The 25,732-nt window shown below is 45.1% G+C and overlaps 1 protein-coding gene across 2 annotated transcripts in view; it reads right to left on the bottom strand.

Moving 5' to 3' along the window:
- myo5b (myosin VB) overlaps positions 1–25,732 on the bottom strand; it is a 389,254-nt gene that overhangs the window by 7,288 nt on the left and 356,234 nt on the right. For both annotated transcript variants that reach the window (XM_072497425.1, XM_072497424.1), the window contains 8 exons: positions 24,863–24,956; positions 23,434–23,571; positions 20,358–20,509; positions 19,512–19,601; positions 16,084–16,234; positions 8,594–8,879; positions 4,529–4,703; positions 2,202–2,282 (listed from right to left, as the gene is read on the bottom strand). In XM_072497425.1, the coding sequence (XP_072353526.1) occupies positions 2,202–2,282; positions 4,529–4,703; positions 8,594–8,879; positions 16,084–16,234; positions 19,512–19,601; positions 20,358–20,509; positions 23,434–23,571; positions 24,863–24,956 (1,167 nt within the window). The remainder of the gene's footprint in view (positions 1–2,201; positions 2,283–4,528; positions 4,704–8,593; positions 8,880–16,083; positions 16,235–19,511; positions 19,602–20,357; positions 20,510–23,433; positions 23,572–24,862; positions 24,957–25,732) is intronic.

Genomic DNA, 25,732 nt, shown 5'->3' with positions numbered 1-25,732 from the left:
GTGACAATAAAGATTATTAATTATTGACAGGGGCAAAAGAAGTGATTTGTGGATTTCTTATTTGTTAGTGCAGAACTTGAGTATTGCTGAAAAAAGTCATTATCAAGGACTTTATAGCGGAACGTTTAGAAAGCAATGGCAGGATCAGCCAGAGTCAGCATGGATTTATGAAGGGACAATCATGCTTGACAAATCTGTTGGAATTCTTTGAAGAGGTAACCAGTACAGTCGACAAGGGGGAGCCAGTCGATGTAGTATATTTGGACTTTCAGAAGGCGTTTGACAAAGTCCCACTTAAGAGATTATTGTGCAAAATTAAAGCGCACGGGATTGAGGGGAGTGTATTGAGGTGGATAGAAAACTGGTTGGCAGAGAAGAAACAAAGAGTAGGGATTAATGGGTCCTTTTCAAATTGGCAGGCAGCAACCAGTGGGGTACCACAGGAATCGGTGCTAGGACCCCAGCTATTCACAATATATATTAATGATTTGGATGAGGGAACAAAATGTAACATCTCAAAGTTTGCAGATGATGCCAAATTAAGTGGGAGGGTGAATTGTGACGAGGATGCAGGGATCCTATAGCAAGATCTGGACAGGCTGGGCGAGTGGGCAAGCCAATGGCAGATGCAGTATAATTTGGATAAGTGTGAGGTTATTCATTTTGGAAGCGAAAACAGGAAGGCAGATTACTACCTGAATGGTTTCTAACAGGACTAGACAGGGTAGATGCAGGGAAGATGTTACCAATGATGGGTGTTTCCAGAACCAGGGGTCACAGCCTGAGGATTCAGGGTAAACCATTTCGGACAGAGATAAGGAGACATTTCTTCACACAGAGTGGTGAGCCTGTGGAATTCATTACCACAGGAAGTAGTTAATGCTAAAACATTGAATATATTCAAGAGGCGGCTGGATATAGCACTTGGGGAGAATGGAATCAAAGGCTATGCGACGAAAGCAGGATTAGGCTATTGAGTTGGATGGTCAGCCATGATCGTGATGAATGGGGAGCAGGCTCGAAGGGCCAAAAGGCCTCATCCTGCTCCTATCTTCTTTGTATCTATGTATCTGTGAACCATAGGATCAAAAAGGGCAAAAGAAGAGATTCGTGGATTTCTTATTTGTTAGTGCAGAACTTGAGTACTGCTGAAAAAAATCATTATGCCAAAGCCACCTGGCATATCTCGGCCTCACCAAGGAGATCCCAGCCGGATGCCGTTTAGCACTAGTCCCCACAAACGGGTACCAGGCAGAAGGGCACTTGGGGAGTCTCCCAGGTGATTGGAGGTCGCCGGGTGGTCGGTCTCCAGGCAGAGTGGCACCCTGGCACTGCTGGTGCCACCCAGTCACTGCTAGCCTACACCCTGGCAGTGTCACCCAGGTGCTGGCCTGACACTGCCAGGGTGCCCAGATGGCATTTTGCCCACATCAAGGGTACCCTGCCCATGTGAGGTGGGTGCAGGGAGCCCCAAGGACCCCCTCGAGTTGGGGCATTGGTCCGGAGGTCACGTTGGGTGGTCGGGGCGACATTTTTAAATTCCCTACAAGGAAATAATGCTCGGAGGGTGGGGGCATTCCCAGTAATAGCAACGAAATAGCAACAGAGTGCCATTTGATAGTGGGGTTGTTCCCGGAGCTACAAGCGCTAAGAACGGAACCGCTAATCCCGCCCAGAACGGACACTGATTTTTTTTTTTGATAGATCACGTCCCTTATTTACAGAATATTGACTATGAAATTGGGAACCATCGGCCATCAGCTTAAATGGGAGTAAATGGGACAGGATGGGGCAGCACGGTAGCATTGTGGATAGCACAATTGCTTCATAGCTCCAGGGTCCCAGGTTCGATTCCGGCTTGGGTCACTGTCTGTCGGAGTCTGCACATCCTCCCCGTGTGTGCGTGGGTTTCCACCGGGTGCTCCGGTTTCCTCCCACAGTCCAAAGATGTGCAGGTTAGGTGGATTGGCCATGCTAAATTGCCCTTAGTGTCCAAAATTGCCCATAGTGTTGGGTGGGGTTGCTGGGTTATGGGGATGGGGTGGAGATGTGGACCTTGGGTAGGTTGCTCTTTCCAAGAGCCGGTGCAGACCCGATGGGCCGAATGGCCTCCTTCTGCACTGTAAATTCTATGAAATCTATGAAATCTGTGTATCTTCGAAAAAAAACGTAATTTGCTGTTTTAGCTTTGAAGAGTATACCTGAATATTTCTAATAAAGGCTACTGTCACACGTTCTTCAAACTCATTCACTGGTGTGTAGAGGTTTAGAATCTTGACAATCTGTTGTGGAAAATAATAACAATGATAGAGAATTTAATATCCAATTAACATCCAATTATTTCAAAAACTTGACAAAATCAAAGGTTCCAGTGTTCAAAAGAGCATGTTCTGAGTTAGCTGAGGGGCAGCACGGTAGCATTGTGGATAGCACAATTGCTTCACAGCTCCAGGGTCCCAGGTTTGATTCCGGCTTGGGTCACTGTCTGTGCAGAGTCTGCACATCCTCCCAGTGTGTGCGTGGGTTTCCTCCGGGTGCTCCGGTTTCCTCCCACAGTCCAAAGATGTGCAGGTTAGGTGGATTGGCCATGCTAAATTGCCCTTAGTGTCCAAAATTGCCCTTAGTGTTGGGTGGGGTTACTGGGTTATGGGGATAGGGTGGAGGTGTGGACCTTGGGTAGGGTGCTCTTTCCAAGAGCCGGTGCAGACTCGATGGGCTGAATGGCCTCCTTCTGCACTGTAAATTCTATGAAAAGCTAATGATCATCAAGATTGGACAATTGGAGCCTCGGGAAGGGTAAACACAAACTATCTGCCAGACATCTTAAATCAACTGCTATTCAGTCATCCCTCCTAGAAAGTACATGTGTATGGATGTACCACACAGCTGAACAGCATGTTTAATACTCAGTGTTTAAGCTCACACAAGAATGGTCAGTTCAAAGAGTTAACAGAGGGTATCTGTCACTGAATTTTGGCAGGCCTCAGGAGAGGAAGGTAATTTTGTTTAGCAGCAAAGTTTTGTGCACCTGGTACAGACAAGTCTACTGAGTAAGAGCAGTTTTACCACAGAGATTAAAAATTATTCCACATCCAGTAGAGGAAAAGAATTATGAGCAAATGACTAAAGTTAGCACAGTTTCAAAGTGCATGCCTAACAGTGTGAAGGTTCCCTCAGTCTGGTTTAAGCAGTGGCATTGTAGAGAAAACAGGAAGAGACTAGAACAGGAAATTGCCATTTACCACAACCAGAGCTTTACAACCACACCAAATATTTAATTGAATTTGGATTCATCCAGGGACACTTTTTAAAAAGAAAAATGGATGGGATACAAGAATAATGTCTACAAAAAGGAATGTGACAGGTGGGTTTATCTTTCTGGTGTCTTCACTAGTCATTTGAATATTCAAGCCTATAGTCAACATTTTTTCCCAAAGGTCGGGGAGTCTAAAACTAGAGGGCATAGGTTTAAGGTGAGAGATTCAGAAGGGCCCAGAGGGGCAATTTCTTCATTCAGAGGGTAGTGAGTGTCTGGAATGTGCTGCCAGAGGTAGTAGTAGAGGCGGGTACAATTGTGTCTTTGAAAAAGCATTTAGATAGTTACATGGGTAAGATGGGTATAGAGGGTTATGGGCCAAGTGCGGGCAACTGGGACTAGCTTAATGGTAAAAACTGGGCGGCATGGACTGGTTGGGCCGAAGGGCCTGTTTCCATGCTGTAAACTTCTATGATTCTATGACCTTTCAGTTCTACTCTTCTGATGAAAAGTCAAAGGTGCACCTTGTACAGACCTGAAACATAAGCTCCAGACTTGCTGAATTTTGCCAACATTTTCTGTTTTTATTCCTGATTTCCAGCAACTGCAGTATTTTGCTTTTGTGTTTATTTCATTTGGATACAAATTTAATTTTGATTGATCATACTTGGAAAAATAAGCTCAATGTATTTAGTGGCTATGACTGTGACTAGAGTTTGTAATCTGCCTCATTCACATTAACATTTCACTGCTATTAGAAGTTCCGACATGATTGTTGGGAGACAGAGGAAATATTTGGGGTAAGGCCATGGCTCTGATACATCATAGAATAGAATCACAGAATCACTACAGTGCAGAAGGAGGCTATTCAGCCCATCGAGTCTGCACCGACTATCTGAAAGGGTACCCAACTAGGGTCACACCCTCACCCTATCCCCTTAACCCAGTAACCCAACCTAAACTATCCCCTAATCTTTTGGACACGAAGGGGCAACTGATGATTGCCAATCCACCTAAACTGCACAACTTTGGACTGTGGGAGGAAACCGGAGCACCTGGTGGAAACCCACGCAGACATGGGAAGAAAGTGCAAACTTTACACAGTCACACGAGGCCGGAATTGAACACAGGTCCCTTGAGCTGTGAGGCAGCAGTGCTAGCCACTGTGCCACCATGCCGCCCCCGTAATGTATTTCTGAAAACCTCACATCTAGAATTTGTCCAAAGGTGGTGTTTTCTCCCATTACTGTAAGATAGCCAAAGATCATTTACCTGCTGTGGGTTAAGAGCTGTACACATAGAACAGATAGCTGCAGCATCGTCACTCGTTTTCTTCTTCACTTGAAGGAGCTGTGCAGCCTGGATTAGAGGCTCCATCGTCTTCACAGCTCCGCTCGGATTTAAATTTTTTCCTCGAAGCCACTCTTCCAACTGACTAATGTTGTATCTGTACAAACAAACAAGTCAGAAATAAGAGCTGTAGATTAATTTTTGCAAAATCCAATCTTACATTAGCTTTTGTCCTTCTGATCAATTCTCCCCTCACCACAAAAATCTCATCAATTCCCAGACATGGACAGCATGCATGTTCCCACGTCTCTGTCAAGAGCACGTGCACCTGCGAATAAGCAGAAGTGACTTGGGTGCAGTTTTAATTCTACAAATGGCCTTTATTCATTGTGGGTCCTGCCGAAGAAAATGGCAATATAAATAGCTGCCGTGGCAGGGCCGTAATATCCTGGTCATGAAGTTGTTTATGCCCTTAGTGTCCAAAATTGCCCTTAGTGTTGGGTGGGGTTACTGGGTTATGGGGATGAGGTGGAGGTGTTGACCTTGGGTAGGGTGCTCTTTCCAAGAGCCGGTGCAGACTCGATGGGCCGAATGGCCTCCTTCTGCACTGTAATCTATGAATGAAAGAATAAATTCACCTCTCAGGGTGAGAAAACGTTTCTCAGCCAGCCCACTCAGAGAACTGCAAAAGAGGCTGAGAAAAGGAACATCAGTGGTCAACATGCAGAGATGGCAATAGGTTAGCAGTCGGGAAAGGGCAGCTCATGACACAACAGAAGCAGACGTCTTCATAGATTAGTCAGTGAATCTCCAATGAGGAGCACTGGCATATTACAACATTTTCGCCTCCCAGTGAAGTGACACTTAGAGCAGGATATTAGAAAGTAAATAACAGCCTCAATACCATCAAAGGTCAATCCTGAGGAAAGAAATATGGATGCACTTTTGAAACAGAGAAATAAATTGGAATGTTTGATTTCTGTTCAGTAGAATCGTGGCTGTCGGGAGAAAATATGGGAATCACAGTGAAAGCGGGGGATCTAATTTAATATCTTGCTATGGAGCATGTAGATAGAGGGTTCTTTTATAGGGGCTACTGAGCTGCTTTTAACCAGTCATTAATTCTATGATGCAGTCCATCTGAATGAACATTATCTCCCTCTCGTCTGTAGACAAGGGTGAGATTTGCCTTCTGGGTCTGCTTGCTAATGGAAAATTATTACACATGCAGATGAAAAAAATCATTAATATTTTCTCAGGGCTCTGAAGTAGAATTCCATCTAATCCATACAAACATGATTTTATGTGCCTTTGGAATTTGGATGGATACATGAGCCTCAGTCTTTGGTCTGAGTTTATGGACCATTGAATTGTTGTCGAAAACAAAGGTAATCTTGACTCCCTACATCCAACTTACTCACTATCCATTGTCATTTGATGAATATATCAAAGCTCCTTTGTACAGTCTCCTGTATAATTTTGTTGTGATGATTTGAGACCACCTACACTTTTGATCAAATGAGAGTTTTTTTCAATGAATGTAGACAACTGAATGACTCTAAAATTGCTTTCAGGTTGCTAATGAAGCCATGAACCTTCGGTAATCAACATAAGTAAGAGTTTCTATAGATATTTAAATAAGAGTTAAAGAAGTGAGCGTTGGCCCTGTAGAAAATAAATCTGGGAAACCAATAACGAAAAAAGGAGATGGCAGATGAATTGACAGGTATTTTGTACGGGTCTTCACTATGGAGGATGCAGGTAATGTCCCAGAAATAGTTGGAAATCAAGAAACGGAAGGGAGGGTGGAACTCAGGAAAATTACAATCACTAGGGTAGTGCTATTGAGCAAATTGTTGGAGCTGCAGTCTCCCCGGGTCGTGAAAGAAATGTCTCATGGGTAGTTGATGTGCTGGTTTTAATTTTCCAAAACCCCCTCCATTCACGGAAGGTTCCATTAGATTGAAAAAGAGTGAATGTAACTTCTTAATTCAAAAAGGGCGGGAGACAGAAAGCAGGAAACTACAGAGCAGTTAGTTTAACAACGGTCATTGGGAAAATATTAGAAGCTATTATTAAAGATGTTATAGGAGGGAAATTAGAAAAATTCAAGACCATCAGGCAGAGTCAACAGGGTTTTGTGAAAGGCAAATCAAGTTCAACTAATTTTTGGAGTTTTTCAATGGTGTCACAACTGCTGAGGATAAAGGGGAACCGGTGAATGTGCTGTACTTATGAATTCCAGAGGCATTTGATACAGTGCTCCATCAAAGGTTGTTACAGAAAATAAAAGCTTCTAGTGTAAGGGGTAAGACACTGGCATAGATAAAAGATTGGCTAGCTAATAGGAAACAGAGGATAGCCATAATTGGGTTTTTTTTCCTGCTTGGCAAGATGTAACAAGTGGTGTGACACAGGGATCAGTGCTGGACCTCAACTTTTTACAATTTATATAAATGACTTAAATGAAGGGACAAAGGTATGGTTGCTAAAGTTGCTGATGACATAATAATAGGTAGGAAAGTAAGTTGTGAAGAGGACAGAAGGAGGCTACAAAGTGGCATAGATAGGTTAATTGAGTGGGCAAAGATCTGGCAACGGAGTATAATGAGGGTAAATGTGAAATTGTCCATTTTGGCAGAATGAATTAAAAAGCTTATTATCTAAATGGTGAGAGATTGCAGAGGGATCTAGGTGTTTTAGCACATGAATCACAAAAGGTTAGTATGCCGGTACAGCAAGTAATTAGCAAAGCTAATAGAATGTTATTGTTTGTGAGGGGAATTGAGTATATCGAGGTTATGCTTCCATTATATAGGGATTTGGTGAGACCACATCTGGAGTACTGTGTACAGTATTTGTCTCCTTATTTAAGGAAGGAATAATGCATTAGTAGCAGTTCAGAGAAGGTTTATGAGACGAATACAGGGAATGGGCAGGTTTTCTTATGAGGAAAGGTTGGACAGGCTTAGGTTGTATCCACTGGAGTTCAGAAGAGTAAGCGGTAACATGAGCTGGAGTACTATGTGCAGTTCTGGTCGCCACACTATAGGAAGGAAGTGGTTGCACCAGAAAGGGTGCAGAGGAGATTCACCATTATGTTGCCTGGGCTGGAGCATTTCATCTATGAAGAGAGGCCAGATAGGCTGAGGCTGTTTTCCTTGGAGCAGAGAAGGCTGAGGGGGCATCTCATCCAGAGGTGTGCAAAATTATGAGGGATATAGATGGGGTAGATAGGAATATACTTTTCTCCTTAGTAGAGGGGTCAATAACCAGGGGGCATAGATTTAAGATAAGGGGTAGGGGATTTAGAGGGGATTTGAGGTAAATCTATTTCACCCAGAGGGTAGTGGGAATCTGGAACTCACTACCTGAAAGGCTGGTAGAGGCAGGAACCCTAACAACATTGAAGAAGGATTTAGATGATCACTTGAAATGCCATAGCATATTATGCACCAGAAGTGCTGAAAAATGGGATTATAATGGGAATAGACAGGTGTTTGATGGCCAGCACAGACACTGGGCTGAAGGGCATATTTCTGTGCTATAAAACTCTGTGACTACTGATTAAAACCGTTGATCCGGAGGGGTCTGGACATGTGGAGAGGTTGTTTCCCCTTGTAGGTGAATCTAGAACTAGGGTCATGGTTTAAAAATCAGTGGTCACTCGTTTAAGGCAGAGACATGTAGAAATGTTTTCTTTGAGGGTCATGAGTCTTTGGAACTCTCTTTCTCAAGGCGGTGGAAGCAGGGTCTTTGAATATTTTAAAGGTAAAACTAGATAGTTTTTTGATAGATAAGGGAGTGAAAGGTTATTGAGGGTAAGCAAAAATCTGGAATTGAGGTTGGAATCAGATCAGCTATGATCTTATTGAATGGTGGAACCGGCTCGAGGGACCGAGTGGCTTGCTCCTAATTTGTACATTTGTATCACATTTAACTGATTGCATCTTGATATTTGGGCATTGTGGATGTGTGCCATTTGGGGATTCCACGATACAAGAATACCCTGGGGTATGAGAGACAGTCATTCTCCAGCAATCATACCTAAGCTGCATCCCAGTACTCCATGAGCACACGTCCTTCCTCAGCAGCAGGTTGTTAAGTGTGACTGCATTGATGATGTAGAAAAGCTGCCGAAAGACCTGTTGGATAATCTCAGGATCTAGTCCATGCTCACACACAGTGTTGTATAGCTGGTTAAGCTGGCGTAGCATGGCCTCGAGTGTGTAGCTGTTGTCTCCGTCTACTCGGCTGGAAGAACGTTTCCTGTAGCCCATGGGTTTCACACTGGACAGACCCTGAATACTCTCATTTTCCAACATAGCAGAAACTTAAAAACAAAAGCCAGCATTAATACAAACTAAACAAGACATACATCATACAAGATACAAATAGCTCTGGATAAAATGTCCTAAATCAATTCACAATGAAATACAAATGAATCATCTTGTATTTAATTTAAAGGTGTCAGGAAGCAGAACTAGTTTTAATTAACCCATGTTTGTATTGTTGGATATTGTAAATAAGGTTTAGATTTAAATGAGTTTAATTTAGTGTTTCTGTATAAAAAAGGGTTTAAGCTCTAGTTAGATTCATGATAAACTAAGGTGATGGCATCCATGAGGTTTGGTTTAATCTCAAACTGTGTCTACGTTGTGATTTGAGAGTTTATGATGTGTAAAGCAAACAATGCTTAGAGAAGGACTGAGCTGTTGCTTAGCAACCAGGGGCAACCTTAAAGTTAGAAAGACATTTTTGAGTTTAGTTTTAACTGGATTCAAGGCAGTTCAAGCTTAGTTGCAAGACAGGGAGAAAGTGTTGGGTATCCTAAATTGCATTAAGGTAGATAAGTCCCTGCAGCCAGATGATCCATACCAGGTTACTGCAGGTGCAAAGAGGAGAAATAGCTGGGGCCTTAACAGATATCTTCACATCTTAACAAGTTTAGGGAGTTAGGCTGGAAGTTGAAAGCCAGGACAGACAGAGTTGTCATCTCTGGTTTGTTGCCGGTGCCACGTGATAGCGAGGCTAGGAATAGGGAGAGAGTGCAGTTGAACACGTGGCTGCAGGAATGGTGTAGGAGGGAGGGCTTCAGGTATTTGGATAATTGGAGCGCATTCTGGGGAAGGTGGGACCTGTACAAGCAGGACGGGTTGCATCTGAACCAGAGGGGCACCAATACCCTGGGAGGGAGGTTTGCTAGTACTCTTCGGGAGGGTTTAAACTAATTTGGCAGGGGAATGGGAACCGGATTTGTAGTCCAGTAACTAAGGTAGCCGATATTCAGGACGCCAAAGCATGTAATGAGGCAGTGGGGAAGGGAACACTGACAAAGGAGAGTATTTGCAGGCACGGAGATGGGTTGAAGTGTGTATACTTCAACGCAAGAAGCATCAGGAATAAGGTGGGTGAACTTAAGGCATGGATCGGTACTTGGGACTACGATGTGGTGGCCATCACGGAAACTTGGATAGAAGAGGGGCAGAAATGGTTGTTGGAGGTCCCTGGTTATAGATGTTTCAATAAGATTAGGGAGGGTGGTAAAAGAGGTGGGGGGGTGGCATTATTAATTAGAGATAGTATAACAGCTGCAGAAAGGCAGTTCGAGGAGTATCACCCTATTGAGGTAGTATGGGTTGAAGTCAGAAATAGGAAAGGAGCAGTCACCTTGTTAGGAGTTTTCTATAGGCCCCCCAATAGTAACAGAGATGTGGAGGAACAGATTGGGAAACAGATTTTGGAAAGGTGCAGAAGTCATAGGGTAGTAGTCATGGGCGACTTTAACTTCCCAAATATTGAGTGGAAACTCTTTAGATCAAATAGTTTGGATGGGGTGGTGTTTGTGCAGTGTGTCCAGGAAGCTTTTCTAACACAGTATGTAGATTGTCCGACCAGAGGAGGGGCAATATTGGATTTAGTACTGGGTAATGAACCAGGGCAAGTGATAGATTTGTTAGTGGGGGAGCATTTTGGAGATAGTGACCACAATTCTGTGACTTTCACTTTAGTAATGGAGAGGGATAGGTACGTGCAACAGGGCAAGGCTTACAATTGGGGGAAGGGTAAATACGATGTTGTCAGACAAGAATTGAAGTGCATAAGTTGGGAACATAGGCTGGCAGGGAAGGACACAAGTGAAATGTGGAACTTGTTCAAGGAACAGGTGCTACGTGTCCTTGATATGTATGTCCCTGTCAGGCAGGGAAGAGATGGTCGAGTGAGGGAACCATGGTTGACAAGAGAGGTTGAATGTCTTGTTAAGAGGAAAAAGGTGACTTATGTAAGGCTGAGGAAACAAGGTTCAGACAGGGCATTGGAGGGATACAAGATAGCCAGGAGGGAACTGAAGAAAGGGATTAGGAGAGCTAAGAGAGGGCATGAACAATCTTTGGCGGGTAGGATCAAGGAAAACCCCAAGGCCTTTTACACATATGTGAGAAATATGAGAATGACTAGAGCGAGGGTAGGTCCGATCAAGGACAGTAGCGGGAGATTGTGTATTGAGTCTGAAGAGATAGGAGAGGCCTTGAATGAGTATTTTTCTTCTGTATTTACAAATGAGAGGGGCGATATTGTTGGAGAGGACAGTGTGAAACAGATTGGTAAGCTCGAGGAAATACTTGTCAGGAAGGAAGATGTGTTGGGCATTTTGAAAAACTTGAGGATAGACAAGTCCCCCGGGCCTGACGGGATATATCCAAGGATTCTATGGGAAGCAAGAGATTAAATTGCAGAGCCGTTGGCAATGATCTTTTCGTCCTCACTGTCAACAGGGGTGGTACCAGGGGATTGGAGAGTGGCGAATGTCGTGCCCCTGTTCAAAAAAGGAACTAGGGATAACCCTGGGAATTACAGGTCAGTTAGTCTTACTTCGGTGGTAGGCAAAGTAATGGAAAGGGTACTGAAGGATAGGATTTCTGAGCATCTGGAAAGACACTGCTTGATTAGGGATAGTCAGCACGGATTTGTGAGGGGTAGGTCTTGCCTTACAAATCTTATTGAATTCTTTGAGGAGGTGACCAAGCATGTGGATGAAGGTAAAGCAGTGGATGTAGTGTACATGGATTTTAGTAAGGCATTTGATAAAGTTCCCCATGGTAGGCTTATGCAGAAAGTAAGGAGGCATGGGATAGTGGGAAATTTGGCCAGTTGGATAACGAACTGGCTAACCAATAGAAGTCAGAGAGTGGTGGTGGATGGCAAATATTCAGCCTGGATCCCAGTTACCAGTGGCGTACCGCAGGGATCAGTTCTGGGTCCTCTGCTGTTTGTGATTTTCATTAATGACTTGGATGAGGGAGTTGAAGGGTGGGTCAGTAAATTTGCAGACGATACGAAGATTGGTGGAGTTGTGGATAGTAAGGAGGGCTGTTGTCGGCTGCAAAGAGACCTAGATAGGATGCAGAACTGGGCTGAGAAGTGGCAGATGGAGTTTAACCCTGAAAAGTGTGAGGTTGTCCATTTTGGAAGGACAAATATGAATGCGGAATATAGGGTTAACGGTAGAGTTCTTGGCAATGTGGAGGAGCAGAGAGATCTTGGGGTCTATGTTCATACATCTTTGAAAGTTGCCATTCAAGTGGATAGAGCTGTGAAGAAGGCCTATGGTGTGCTCGCGTTCATTAACAGAGGGATTGAATTTAAGAGCCGTGAGGTGATGATGCAGCTGTACAAAACTTTGGTAAGGCCACATTTGGAGTACTGTGTACAGTTCTGGTCGCCTCATTTTAGGAAGGATGTGGAAGCTCTGGAAAAGGTGCAAAGAAGATTTACCAGGATGTTGCCTGGAATGGAGAGTAGGTCTTACGAGGAAAGGTTGAGGGTGCTAGGCCTTTTCTCATTAGAGCGGAGAAGGATGAGGGGCGACTTGATAGAGGTTTATAAGATGATCAGGGGAATAGATAGAGTAGACAGTCAGAGACTTTTTCCCCGGGTGGAACACACCATTACAAGGGGACATAAATTTAAGGTGAAAGGTGGAAGATATAGGAGGGATATCAGAGGTAGGTTCTTTACCCAGAGAGTAGTGGGGGCATGGAATGCACTGCCTGTGGAAGTAGTTGAGTCGGAAACATTAGGGACCTTCAAGCAGCTATTGGATAGGCACATGGATGTCGGTAAAATGATATAGTGTAGATTTATTTGTTCTTAAGGGCAGCACGGTAGCATTGTGGATAGCGCAATTGCTTCACAGCTCCATGGTCCCAAGTTCGATTCCGGCTTGGGTCATTGTCTGTGCGGAGTCTGCACGTCCTCCCCGTGTCTGCGTGGGTTTCCTCCGGGTGCTCCGGTTTCCTCCCACAGTCCAAAGATGTGCGGGTTAGGTGAATTGGCCAATGATAAATTGCCCTTAATGTCCAAATTGCCCTTGGTGTTGGGTGGAGGTGTTGAGTTTGGGTATGGTGCTCTTTCCAAGAGCCGGTGCAGACTCAAAGGGCCGAATGGCCTCCTTCTGCACTGTAAATTCAATGATAATCTATGATTAATCTAGGACAAAGGTTCGGCACAACATCGTGGGCCGAAGGGCCTGTTCTGTGCTGTATTTTTCTATGTTCTATGTTCTATGTTCTATCCTCTTTGATCACAGGTAAGGTTCAAGAGGACTGGAGAATAGCCAATGCTGTTCCCTAGTTTAAGAAAGGAAGCAAGGATAATCCAGCAAATTATAGGCCGGTGAGCCGGACATCAGTGGTGGGGAAGCTTTTGGAAAAGATACTGAAGGACAGGATATGTGCACATTTGGAGGAAAAGGGACGAGTTCGTGACAGGTAGCATGGTTTTGTGTGATGTCTCACCAATTTGATTGAGTTCTTTGAAGAGGTGACAAAGAAAATTGATGAGGGAAGGGCTGTAGATATAGTTTATATGGACTTTAGAAAGGTGATTGACAAGGTCCCACATGGCAGACTAGTACAAAAACTAAAATCACATGGGATTCGGTGTGGGCTTGCTGGATGGATACAGAACTGGCTTGGTTATAGAAAACAGACAGTAGCGGTGGAAGGGTGTTTTTCAAAATGAGATCTGTAGCTAGTAGTGTTCCGCAGGGATCAGTGCTGGAACCTCTGTTATTTGTGGCATGCATAAACGATCTGGAGGAAAATGTGGATAGTCTGATTAGTAAGTTTGCGGATGACATGAAAATTGGCGGAGTTGCTGATAGCGTTGAGGATTGTCAGAGGATGCAACAAGATAGATAGATTGGAGACTTGAGCACAGAAATGGCAGATGGAGTTTAATCCGGACAAATTTGAGGTAGTGCATTTTGAAGGATCAAATCCAGCTATGAATTATACTGTGAATGGCAGAACACTTCAGAACATTAACATACAGGGGAATCTGGGTGTGCAGGTCCACAGTTCCCTAAAAGTGGCAACACAGGTGGCCAAGGTGATTAAGAAGGCATATGGCATGCTTGCCTTCATCAGCCGGGGCACTGAATACAGGAGTTGGGAAATCATGTTTCAGCTATATAAAACCTTTATTAGCAGCATTTGTAGTAGTACGTGCAGTTCTGGTCACCACATTATCAGAAGGACGTGGAAGCTTTGGGGAGAGTGCAAAGAAGGTTCAGCAGGATGTTACCTGGTCTCGAGGGTGTTGGCAATGAGGAGAGGTTGAATAAACTAGGATTGTTTTCACTGAAAAGACGGAGACTGTGGGGAGACCTGATAGAGGTCTACAAAATTATGAGAGGCATAGACTGGGTGGATAGTCAGAGGCTTTTTCCAAGGGTGGAGGTGTCAATTACACGGGCACAGGTTCAAGGCGAGAGAGGGAAAGCTTAAGGGAAATTTGCAGAGTACGTTTTTCACAGAGAGTTGGATTGGATTGGATTTGTTTATTGTCACGTGTACCAAGGTACAGTGAAAAGTATTTTTCTGCGAGCAGCTCAACAGATCATTAAGTACATGAGAAGAAAAGGGAATAAAAGAAAATACATAATAGGGCAACACAACATATACAATGTAACTACATAAGCACTGGCATCGGATGAAGCATACAGAGTGTAGTGTTAATGAAATCAGTCCATAAGAGGGTCATTTAGGAGTCTGGTGACAGTGGGGAAGAAGCTGTTTTTGAGTCTGTTCGGGCGTGTTCTCAGACTTCTGTATCTCCTGCCCGATGGAAGAAGTTGGAAGAGTGAGTAAGCCGGGTGGGAGGGATCTTTGATTATGCTGCCCGCTTTGTGATGGGTGCCTGGGACACACTGCCAGAGGACGTGGTGGAAGCAGGCACATTAGCAACATTTAAGAGACATCTGGATGGGTGCATTAATAGGGAGAAAATAGAGGAATATAGACCGAGTAAGGACAAAAGGTTTTTTTTTTTTAGTTAGGGCATCTGTTACTGGGTTAGAGGAGAGGGTGGAGGTGTGGGGTTACGTCGGGTCCTCTTTCCAAGGGCCGGTGCAGACACAATGCACCGGCCCTTGGAAAGGACTCCTTCTGCACTGTAAATTCTATGATTCTATGATCGGCACAGGCTTGGAGGGTCGAAGGGCCTGTTCCTGTGCTGTACTTTTCGTTGTTCTAGGAAACAACCCTCACAGCTCTGCATGAAACAGAATAATTAAGTAATGGGAAGAAAATAAGTCCCAGAAACTAAAGAACAGATCATTCCAGAATAGAGAGGCCCCAGAAAGACTGAAGTCAGAGGGACAAAAGGAACTGGAATTTGAACAAGGAACTGTTGACTGGAATTCAAGTAAAAGGCAGAGAAAAATGCTTTGAGTTAAAGAGACAGCTCCAAGAAACAAGTGAGGAACCAGATACCTGAGGTAAATCAGATGATCTGAAGGCATATGACAGCAGCAATATGCCAGAGAGTGTCGGTGACAGAACACAACCTTGTTTGAACCCACTGAGCTTCCCAAAGGATTCCGATGTTGCTCCATCATAGCTGACCGCACCCATTGTGTTGTCATGCCGTTTCAGTTACTTACTATCCACTGCAGGTTGCTTGCTGCTCCTGTCAAGCAGAAAGACCTCCAACTGGCCCTCCAGCTTCAAGATCCTGCTCATCATCCTTAATCGGACTGAGAATCTATTTCCATGCCAATTGAATGGTTGCCCCCATGAAAATCTAATTGATGCCCGCTTCCCTGAAGTAGGTTTGGAATCCAGAAACCGTACCAACTCCAGTTTCCTGCTGCTGACTACAAAACCTCAAATCAATGTGGAATTAGCTGATCTCATGTGGGTTGTAGGTTGGTTTGCTATGACGAGCTTCAGCACAATTATGCCCAGACGGGAAAGTGGGGTTGGGGTGGGGATGAAGAGGAGAAATCACCTGGAACACATTTGATTAATATTTAATCACCTTTGTGTGGAAGATGTGGATAATAGGCGAGGTCCATATCAAGTTCAACCGTGACACTATGTACAATACTGAACATTCCAAATAAACCGCCAACCCTCACTGTCCAAGCTCATACATGAAGAGTGGCCATTAGAATAACAAAGGTTATTAATGCTTGTGGAGCTGTACTTCCCTCTCATTTAAACAAAAGTATTTAGCAATAAGAAGCTTACCTATCATGGACTGAAGGAAGCCTTCTGCAACTTTAATAATCTGCTGATAGATCTGAATAGAAAGGTCACTTAGAACCTGACGATACTCCGTGAGGTCAAAGTTCTTGAGGCTGTGCTCATTCTGTCGTGTATTATTTTGCTTCATAAAATCCTGAAGGAATTGAGAAGGGATGTGAGAAAATAATATTCTGTCCTTGCATTTGACTTATTTTCACAAGCAATCAAACCAGTAATGAACAGTTCCGCAAAAGCCTAATAAAAAGACTCAAGAAAATAGTCACATCTTTATAAATTTCTTCAAAGCATCAGGAAAAACAAACTAACGTGTTTATCATGCCTTCAGCATATCCAAAAAAGGGGAACTGATTTTCCCCATTTCATCTCTTCCTGCAAGGACGCTGTCGTGCATGGTTTCTAATTTCCCAAATAAATATCAAAATGAAACATGGCGAATAATACACATCAGTGTCAGAGAAAGAAAAACTGCTTTAAGTATGGGGTAATTAAAGAAAACAAATTGAGTTTAACCGACTTGATTGAGTTCTTGGGTGCACTAATGGAGATGATTAATGAGGCTTGTGTGATTGGTGCATGCATGAACTTGCAAAAGGTGTTTGACAAAGTAACACATTATAGATTTGTCAACAAAATTAAAGACCAGGGATAAAAGGGACGAAATTGGCAAAGGCACAGTAAGCAGGGAGTGGTGAATTCCCCCCCCCCCCGAGACTGGAGTAAAGCAAACAGTGCAGTTCCCAAGGGGAGGGTATTAGGACCACTGCACTAATGACCTGAACTTGGTAGAATTACAGGGTTGAATTTCAAAGCTTGGCCCGATGATACAAAATTCAGAAAAATGGTAAACAAGAGGAGGAAAGTAACAGACGTCACGGGGAAATAGATAGGTGAAGTGGTCAGACACATGGCAGATGACATTTAACCGGTGTGAAGTAATTCATTTTTGGTAGGGGGACTGAGGAGAACCAACATAAACTAATTAGTACAATTTAAAGGGGGTTCAGGAACAGACAGACCGGAGAGATAGATGTGTGCAAATCGTTTAAGGCAGTAGGAAATGTTGAGCAAACTATTTAAAAAGTTTTAATTACGGAGGCCTTAACAGTAAAAAAGCAAGTAAGTTTGTCAACTTTGATGAAACACCAGTTAGACCTCAGGTGGAGTATCATGTTCAATTCATGACCACATTTTAGGAAAATGGCAAGGCTTTAACGAAGGGGTAGAAGAGATTTACTATCATGGTATCAAGGAAGAGGGGCTGCAGGTGCACAGATAGGTTGACACAAAGGATTGGTGACACACGATGAGGGTTCACAGAATTGGGAACCACAGGCAGAATCTTGTCAGAATTTGACATGGCAAAGTGTCAGGCTCAGACTGAAAACTAGTGTGTAATTCCCCAGTTGTACAGGCCAGTTTTCTCTACAGATCTTGAGTGTCTTTAAAGGGAAAAAAATGAGTGGCCGTGATTTACGGTGTCACTCTGGTGGGGCCGGGGCTGATCGAGCTGGCACCTGGCTCCACAGAGACCAGGGCAATATCTACAAAGGGTGCCCCGATCAGCACTGAAACTCAATGGTTCCTAGCCCACCCTCCCACAGAGGCATCGGGGAACACCACCACCTGGAAGCCCCCACTCCAAGGCACTCACCATCCTGACTTGTTGCTGGGTCACATTTCTGGAACTCCTACCCAAACATCACTATGGGTGTACCTACACCACATGGGTTGCAGTGCTTTAAGAAGGCAGGTCACCACCATCTTCTCAAGGGCAATAAATACTGCCAGTGCCTAGCCAGCAAAGCCCACATATCTTGAATGATATAAACCTTAAAGGAAACTGTTATAGGGCTACGATGACAGAGGTCGGGAGTGGGACAAATTAGATAGTTCTTTCAAAGAGTCAGCACAGATGCATTAGGCTGAATATCCTCCTTTGTGTTGTACTTTTGTATGATTATAAGTATTAAAAGTTTTATTTGATTCAAATTGAGGTTCAAGGCATTGAAAAAATAGGACACAGTGGGTAAAATCTAATGTTTATAACCAAGGTTCCACCTGTTGGCCAGGGAACCAACAGGACCCTGCAGTGCTTCAATCCAGGAAGGCCCATCAGGCATTTCACTGGCCAGTGACATGCCTTCTCGGTATTAAGACCTCAGGGATAGGAATTCTGCTCCCCCAGCTTTTCATCCATCAAAGTGGAAGAATCTGCCAGCAATTCACCCACCAGAGGCCAAAGATAAAGGAAGTAGGAAAAATGTGCGTAAGGGCAAGATTGAAGTTGTCGTGGAAGGATTTCAGAGGAGGGAGGATTTGATTTTCGGGCTTCCCATATGGCAACCTTCCCACTAGCAGTGGTGGGATGAGGCCCTTATGTGGGTCTCTATCTGTATCCATGCAGGAAGGACATCCATAAACCTTAATCAGACTTAATCGGACAGAAGTGGGACGTTGGAAGGGTTCCAGCACCTCAGCTCTCAATCAATTAAATGCTCCCGTCTTCAAACCGTTGTCTGGGGGTAGGGGAATGCATCAATATCAGTCTGGTGAATCTTCCTTTGTTTTAACTATAATTCCACCCATTTACTCTATTCCTCTCTCTCCACAGATGCTGCCTTACCTGCTGAGTATTTCCAGTTTTTTGTTTTTCAGCATTGTATTAATATTTTGAAAGTTTCCTTTATAAGTCCCACAATATTTTTGGAGATTAGCTTTGTAAGTGACTTAAAATCACATTATTAATTATAAAAATCAGAGTGGAATTATGCTGCAAATGTAGCAGATATTTCATATTTACAAGACCATTATACCCAAATAACTAATTGGACAGCTCTACCACAAAGGGCTGAATGGACTCCTTCTCTGCTCCATCATTCTTTTCTTGAAATAAACAAGGTTTTTAGCAAATCACCAGCAATGTGCAATAAGCATGTTTCCCTTTGTCTCACACCTTTCCAGAAGCTTGGCAATTTTCATCAGTTCAGCTCAGTAAGATATCCAATTGGGGCTCATCATTTTGTACTGTGGGTTCATCAATCATTGCCTATGAAATGATGTATTAATCCCTGTGGACTTGCTTCCAAAACACAAAACTGCCTTTAATGATTCTCCCGAAGTGGTAATCTCACTCAGAGGTTGCTGATGTAGCAACCTAAAAATTCCCAATTACATTGCGTTGGTGGTGTTATTCCGAGGCTGGGATGAGGCACGTCATTGGGAATGATTAGAGGGAACCTTTGCTCCAGCTGACTCTGCTATTCTTGGTCTGGGAGTGCTTGATGGGCAGAAAAAGTCTCACTTTCTCCAGCAATGACTTCCTCTTTTGCTGAACAATATTCTATTTTGTTTTCAGAAAGAATACACAAAACATGGTTTGCTGCTGAGTAGAAATGATAAACCAGGCTTACTTCATCGCCACTGTATTGTTTTAAACAGTGTAGCAGGCGGCAACTGTTGGACAACCAAAATGACGTTACATCAAAATCAGCGTTGTGTTTCTGAAAAATAAGTAACAAAAATTACGATTAACAACAGAACAACTGAAATATAGAAATAACCTCTGGTATACTTGACATTTTAATAGAATCTTTGTGGTTTCCTTCATGATCAACTGTGAAACTAGGTTAGACCAGGAAGGTAACAGATTGTAATTTCCAGTGGGCACTGAATTAGCTGAGCTACTCTAATTGGGCTCAAGTGTAATGACCAGGAAGAGAAAACAAAAATATACAAGAGGCCCTGCCCATGGTATCCAATGATTCCTGCTAGAAATAATCTCTGTGTAGTTGGGAACAACCTCAACTGTAATGCTCTTGTGTGGCCTGCTGACACTTACTGCATTTTTACCCGCAAAGGGCAAGGAAGGCTGCATGGGTGAATGGCTATTTCCATGAAACTATAAACGGGCTTCAGGGATGGAGGGGTTAAATAATAATAATAATCGCTTATTGTCACAAGTAGGCTTCAATGAAGTTCCTGCAAAAAGCCCCGAGTCGCCACATTCCTGCGCCTGTTCGGGGAGGCCGGTACATGAATTGAACCCGCGCTGCTGGCCTTGTTCTGCATTACAAGCCAGCTATTTAGCCCACTGTGCTAAATCAGCCCCTGGTTCCTATTACTGAATCCTATTACTTTATGAAAATGTGCAACAGGGTACTAAATTCTAAGTAATGTCTAAATCAACAGAATCTCACTTAACTCCAAGCTTACTCTGGAAACATTCACTGGCTGGATTGAAGAAATGAATCCCTTACCTTTAACACTTTCTTGATGCCATTGATGGTGCTAGTGAGGAGCGAATGGACCTTCTGGTCATCATTAATGTAATCTGCATGTCTAAGGCACATAAAGAGGATGTATGCTGGTAGGCCTGGCACCGTGGCAGAGACTGCTTGAGGCTTGAGGTCTAGAAATGGGTGAGAAGAAGCAAATACAGTACAGTTCAATCTGGGAACATGGGTTCGAATCTCACGACAGAAGCTGGTGGAATGTAAATTCAATTACTTAAATCTGGAATATAAAGTTGGCCATCAGTAATGGTGACAATGACAGTCATCATCAATTGTTATAAAAACTCAACCTGGTTCACTCATATCCTTTTAGGGAAGGACATCCTTGGTCAGCTCTGGCCTGCATGTGACTACAGATCCATAGCAATGTGGTGGACTCTTAGTTGCCTTCTGAAATGGTCCAACAAGTCGATCAGCTCAAGGACAATTTAGGGATTGGCAACACATGCCCATTCTGCTTGTTCTCCCAGTGTCTGCGTGGGTTTCCTCCAGGTGCTAAGGTTTCCTCCCACAGCCCAAAGATGTGCAGGTTAGGTGTATTGGTCATGTTAAATTGCTCCTTAGTGTCGAAAGTTGTGCAGGTTAGGTTGGGTTGCGTGGATAGGGTGGGGGAGTTGGCTTAGTTGTGCTCTGGGTTGGGGGGCGGCACGGTGGCACAGTGGTTAGCACTGCTGCCTCACAGCACCAGGGACACGGATTCGATTCCGACCTTGGGTGGCTGTCTGTGTGGAGTTTGCACATTCTCCCTGTGTCTGTGTGTGTTTCCTCCCATAGTCCAAAGATATGCAGGTTAGGTGGATTAGTCATACTAAATTGCCCCTGAGGGTGGGGTTGCAGCAATAGGGCGGGGGATTGGGGTTTGGGACTAGGTGGAGTGGTTTTTCGAAGGTTGGCGCAGACTCGATGAGCCGAATGACCTCCTTCTGTACTGTAGGGATTCTATGATGCTGGCGATGTCCACATCCCATGAGAGAATTAAAAAACAATCGTGCCGACAGTGTTGACACATGGCCTATTGAGAAGAAGACTGGAATAATTAGTTATTCAATCCAGTTTCTGTCCCCACCATCCTCACAGTTTAAAAATTGCTGCTGGTATTTAATTTGGGAAAAAGTAGAGAGTGAGATATAATTTATTTCTTGGTTTATTTTTTCATGATATAATACAGCTTATTTCAAAAAAGGATGCATGCTGCACCATGGTGATACCAGTCAAAACTGACAGGTTACTGAAGTGGACACATGTAGTTCAATGCAGAGATGAAGCAGTAAAAGATTTGCACTAATGGAAAATCCATCTACAATGGTAAGATTAAGAGTGAAAGAAGCGAGATAGCGAAGGATGTTGATGCATAGATCTTTAAAGGTAAAAATGCAGATAGATATGGGGTGGGATTCTCCGTTGGCTCACGCCGAAATTGGGAAACGCAATCGGATCATTACATACAGTTCTAGCCATCTGATTATATGAAGGAAACTGCTGTGATGGAAAGGATTATCAGGAACACTTTTTTACGAAAACAGAGAACATTTAAGAGGATGTAATAGATTTTCAAAATTCTGAAAGGTTATGAATCGGCGAACAGTAAAAAATTATTTTCACTTGTTGATGAGCCAGTTAACACGGTTGTGGGGGGGGGGGGGGGGTTGGACTGAAAATCAAATAAAAGGGAAACACATAGGGCGGGATTCTCCACTCCCGCGCCGAAGTGCCCACGCCATTGTGAACGCTGTCGAGGTTCACGACAGTGCAAAACGGCCCCTATCCCGACCGATTCAAACCTCGACAATGGGCTAGGATCGGGGCAGCATCATCTACACGCGCCAGGCCTCGTCGCCGCGTAAAGGCGGCACCGCATACATGACGCGGCCGGCGCTGCATAACTGACATCACCCGCGCATGCGTGGTTGCCGTCCTCTCCGAGTCTGCTCCGCAAGAAGATGGCGGACGGATCTTGTGGGACCGTGGAAGGAAGGAGGTCCTCCTTCAGAGACGACGGCCCGATGATCGGTGGGCACCGATCGCGGGCCATCCCACATTTGAGGTACCGCCCGGTGCAGGATCCCCCCTCCCTCCCCCGCAGGCCGCCCCCCCCAGCGTTCCTGCGCTGTTCCCGACGGCAGCGACCAGGTGGTGTGGACGGCGCCGGGGGGAACCTGCCGTTTTGGCCTGGCCGCTCGGGCCTGAGAATAGCGGGGGTGCCGGAGAATCGCCATTTTGGGTGTCTCCGGCGATTCTCCGGCCTGCGGAACTCGACGGGGCCGTTCCCGCCGCTTGGGAGAATCGCGGGAGGGCGTTGGACCAGCCCCCGGGAAGTTTTGGCGGCCCAGGCGATTCTCCCAACCGGCGCAGGAGTGGAGAATCTCGCCCATAGTTTTAGCAAAATGATACATGGATTCCAAGGATTAAATGACTAGCAGAGATTACACAAACCAGGGCTGTATTTAATGGAATAGAAAAAACAAGAAATGCTGGAAATATTCAACAGGTTAGCTAGCAGCTGTGGAGTTGAAACAGAGTTAATGTTTCAGGTCGATGGCCTTGTATCCTTCTCCTACTTCAGGTGCCATGCACTAAGTGGGTGTCGGTGAACACGGACTTCCATTTCATTGGTCTATGATTATACTTGGCCAAATTCTGCAGTGAGTTGCCATTGCCTGCTGCAGTACGGCTCACCAGGTAACGCTCTCACTCTCACTGCCTGCCATCAGGCACATTGCAAGGATTTTCTGGCTGATATTCAACCCGTTTGGCCACGTTATGAACGCAACTTCCGTGGTCATCACGTCCTTAAGTGGGACTTGAATTGGAGCTTTTGGCCCAGAGGTCGGGATGCTACCCATTGTCCCACAAGACCTCGGAAACCTCGGGGGATTTTGAGAGAAAATTCGCCCACCATTTCCACGTACTTGGAACATTGGAATGTGGGCATCACTGCAACACCAGCATATATTGTTAACCCTTAATTGCCCTTGAGAAGGTGGTGCTGAGCTGCCTTCTTGTACAGCTGCAGTCAGCCTGAAATCCCAGTGATGAGTACCTGTGATGAGGTTGCGAATAAGCAGGGATTCATCCTCCTTGTGATATTCCAACATTCCCTGGAATTCCTTCTCTTTCCGTTGCACAGTAACCTGCCTGGTTAGTTCGGGCCTTGGCTCCTTCTGCACTGAGTTTCTTGCTAATAACACATTAAACACCACATTTAATTAATAGAAGGAACTCAAAAGCAATTAAAATGAGTCAACAAATAAACATTAAGGGCGAAATTCTCCCCCAACGGCGGGATGCCCGCCGACTGGCGCCAAAGCCGGCGCAAATCAGACGGGCATCGCGCCGGCCCAAAGGTGCGGAATGCTCCGCATCTTTGGCGGCCTAGCCCCAACATTGAGGGGCTAGGCCGACGCCGGAGGGATTTCCGCCCCGCCAGCTGGCGGAAATGGCGTTTGTTTCCCCGCCAGCTGGCGCGGAAATGCGGCGCATGCGCGGGAGCGTCCGCGGCCGCTGTCAGTTTCCCAGCGCATGCGCGGGAGCGTCAGCGGCCGCTGTCAGTTTCCCGCGCATGCGCAGTGGGGAGAGTCTCTTCCGCCTCCGCCATGGTGGAGGCCGTGGCGGAGGCGGAAGGGAAAGAGTGCCCCCACGGCACAGGCCCGCCCGCGAATCGGTGGGCCCCGATCGCGGGCCAGGCCACCGTGGGGGCACCCCCCAGGGTCAGATCGCCCCGCGCCCACGCCGCCTGGTCCCGCCGGTAAATACCAGGTTTGATTTACGCCGGCGGGACAGGCAATTCCTGGGCGGGACTTCGGCCCATCCGGGCCGGAGAATCCAGCGGGGGGTCCCGCCAACCGGCGCGGCCGGATTCCCGCCCCCGCCCAATCTCCGGGAGCGGAGACTTCGGCGGGGGCGGGATTCACGGCGGCCAACGGCCATTCTCCGACCCGGCAGGGGGTCGGAGAATGACGCCCTAAATGTGCATACTCCTTACAAAATGATGCAATCAACTATGTAGCTCTTTTCTTCTGCTGCAAGAGTGAGAATATATCTACAGCTGGACCTAAAGGTCTCCCCAACTAGCTCAGCTGGTAACCATAAGCTGAACTATATGAGACAACATGGTTCCTGCTGTGCGACCCCCACCAAGGCTAAAAGGTCTGTGGGGAAAGAATGGTTTCCCTTCAGAATTTAATGGTCAACAATCCCAGCAGCAGCAGGACGAGGCCCATAGGTAGGCATACCACCCAAGAGCCTCAATTAGCACCCTGAGGTGCAAGCTGCCCAGGCCCACACTGCCACCAGTAAAATTGTGGTGAGCAGGCTGCCCAATGGGTTTAATGTTACCCCCCACCCCACCCGTCCTTAAACCCATTGGCAGGGGAGCATTGAATCCTGCCCAGCACAACAGAATGGGACCACACAGTTCAGGAATCCCCCAGATCTGATCACAGACAATAATGTTTTAAACTCAGTTATACCTTCAAGATCTTGAACTTTCTTCATGTGGATCTTGAGTTGCTTCTTCAGCTTCTTCTCATTCTTCTCCTGTTTCTCTACCAGCTCTTTAAGGTCCTAGAATACAGAATTATATGTTTCATGGTAGCATCGTGATTGAGCTGGCAGGAGTGACAGAGGATGATGCTTTGAATGCGGAGACGAGTGGGGTGAGGAGTCATGACAAGGGGGACCCTATCAGGGTTCCGGGAGGGAGAGGGAAGGGGTGAGGGCAGATCTATGGGAGGTGGGCCAAACCCAGTTGAGTGCCCTGTTAACCACAGCTGAGGGAGAACCTCGTTTAATAGAAAAAGCATCCATGTCAGAAGCACCATTTTCAAAGATGGCATCATCAGAACAGATGCAATAGAGGGGGAGAAACTGGCAGAACGGGATGGATAACTTACAGCAAGCAGGGAGTGAGGAGCTATAGTTGAGGTAGCAGTGGGAATCGGTATATTCGTAATGAATATTGGTGGTCAGTCTATCACCAGAAATGGAGATAGAGAGGTTAAGGAAGGAAAGTGAAATGTTGGAAATGGACTATGTGAAGGGGAGAGCGGGGTGGAACAAGGAGTGTTCCACATAACCCACAAAAATACAGGTTTAACTAGGGAATCATGCAAGTACCCTGTGACAAGGCAGTTGCCAATTAGGGCTAGCTTTCATTTTTGTTATTTAATATTTATTTATTTGTTGTTTTTTGTTTATATAAAAAAAAGGTCATTATTATCTGTATTGTTATAATGTTGTGTAAAGGATGCACAATGTACTGTGTTGGTTGACCAGAAATTTTCAATAAAATATTTATTAAAAAAAAAAGAAAAACGTTACTTGGGATTGTGGCCCAAACT

Source organism: Scyliorhinus torazame, chromosome 3, assembly GCF_047496885.1.
Source record: "Scyliorhinus torazame isolate Kashiwa2021f chromosome 3, sScyTor2.1, whole genome shotgun sequence".
NCBI lineage: Eukaryota > Metazoa > Chordata > Chondrichthyes > Carcharhiniformes > Scyliorhinidae > Scyliorhinus > Scyliorhinus torazame.
The sequence above is the reverse complement of the archived record's forward strand: the minus strand, read 5'-3'. Positions and strand labels throughout refer to the sequence as shown.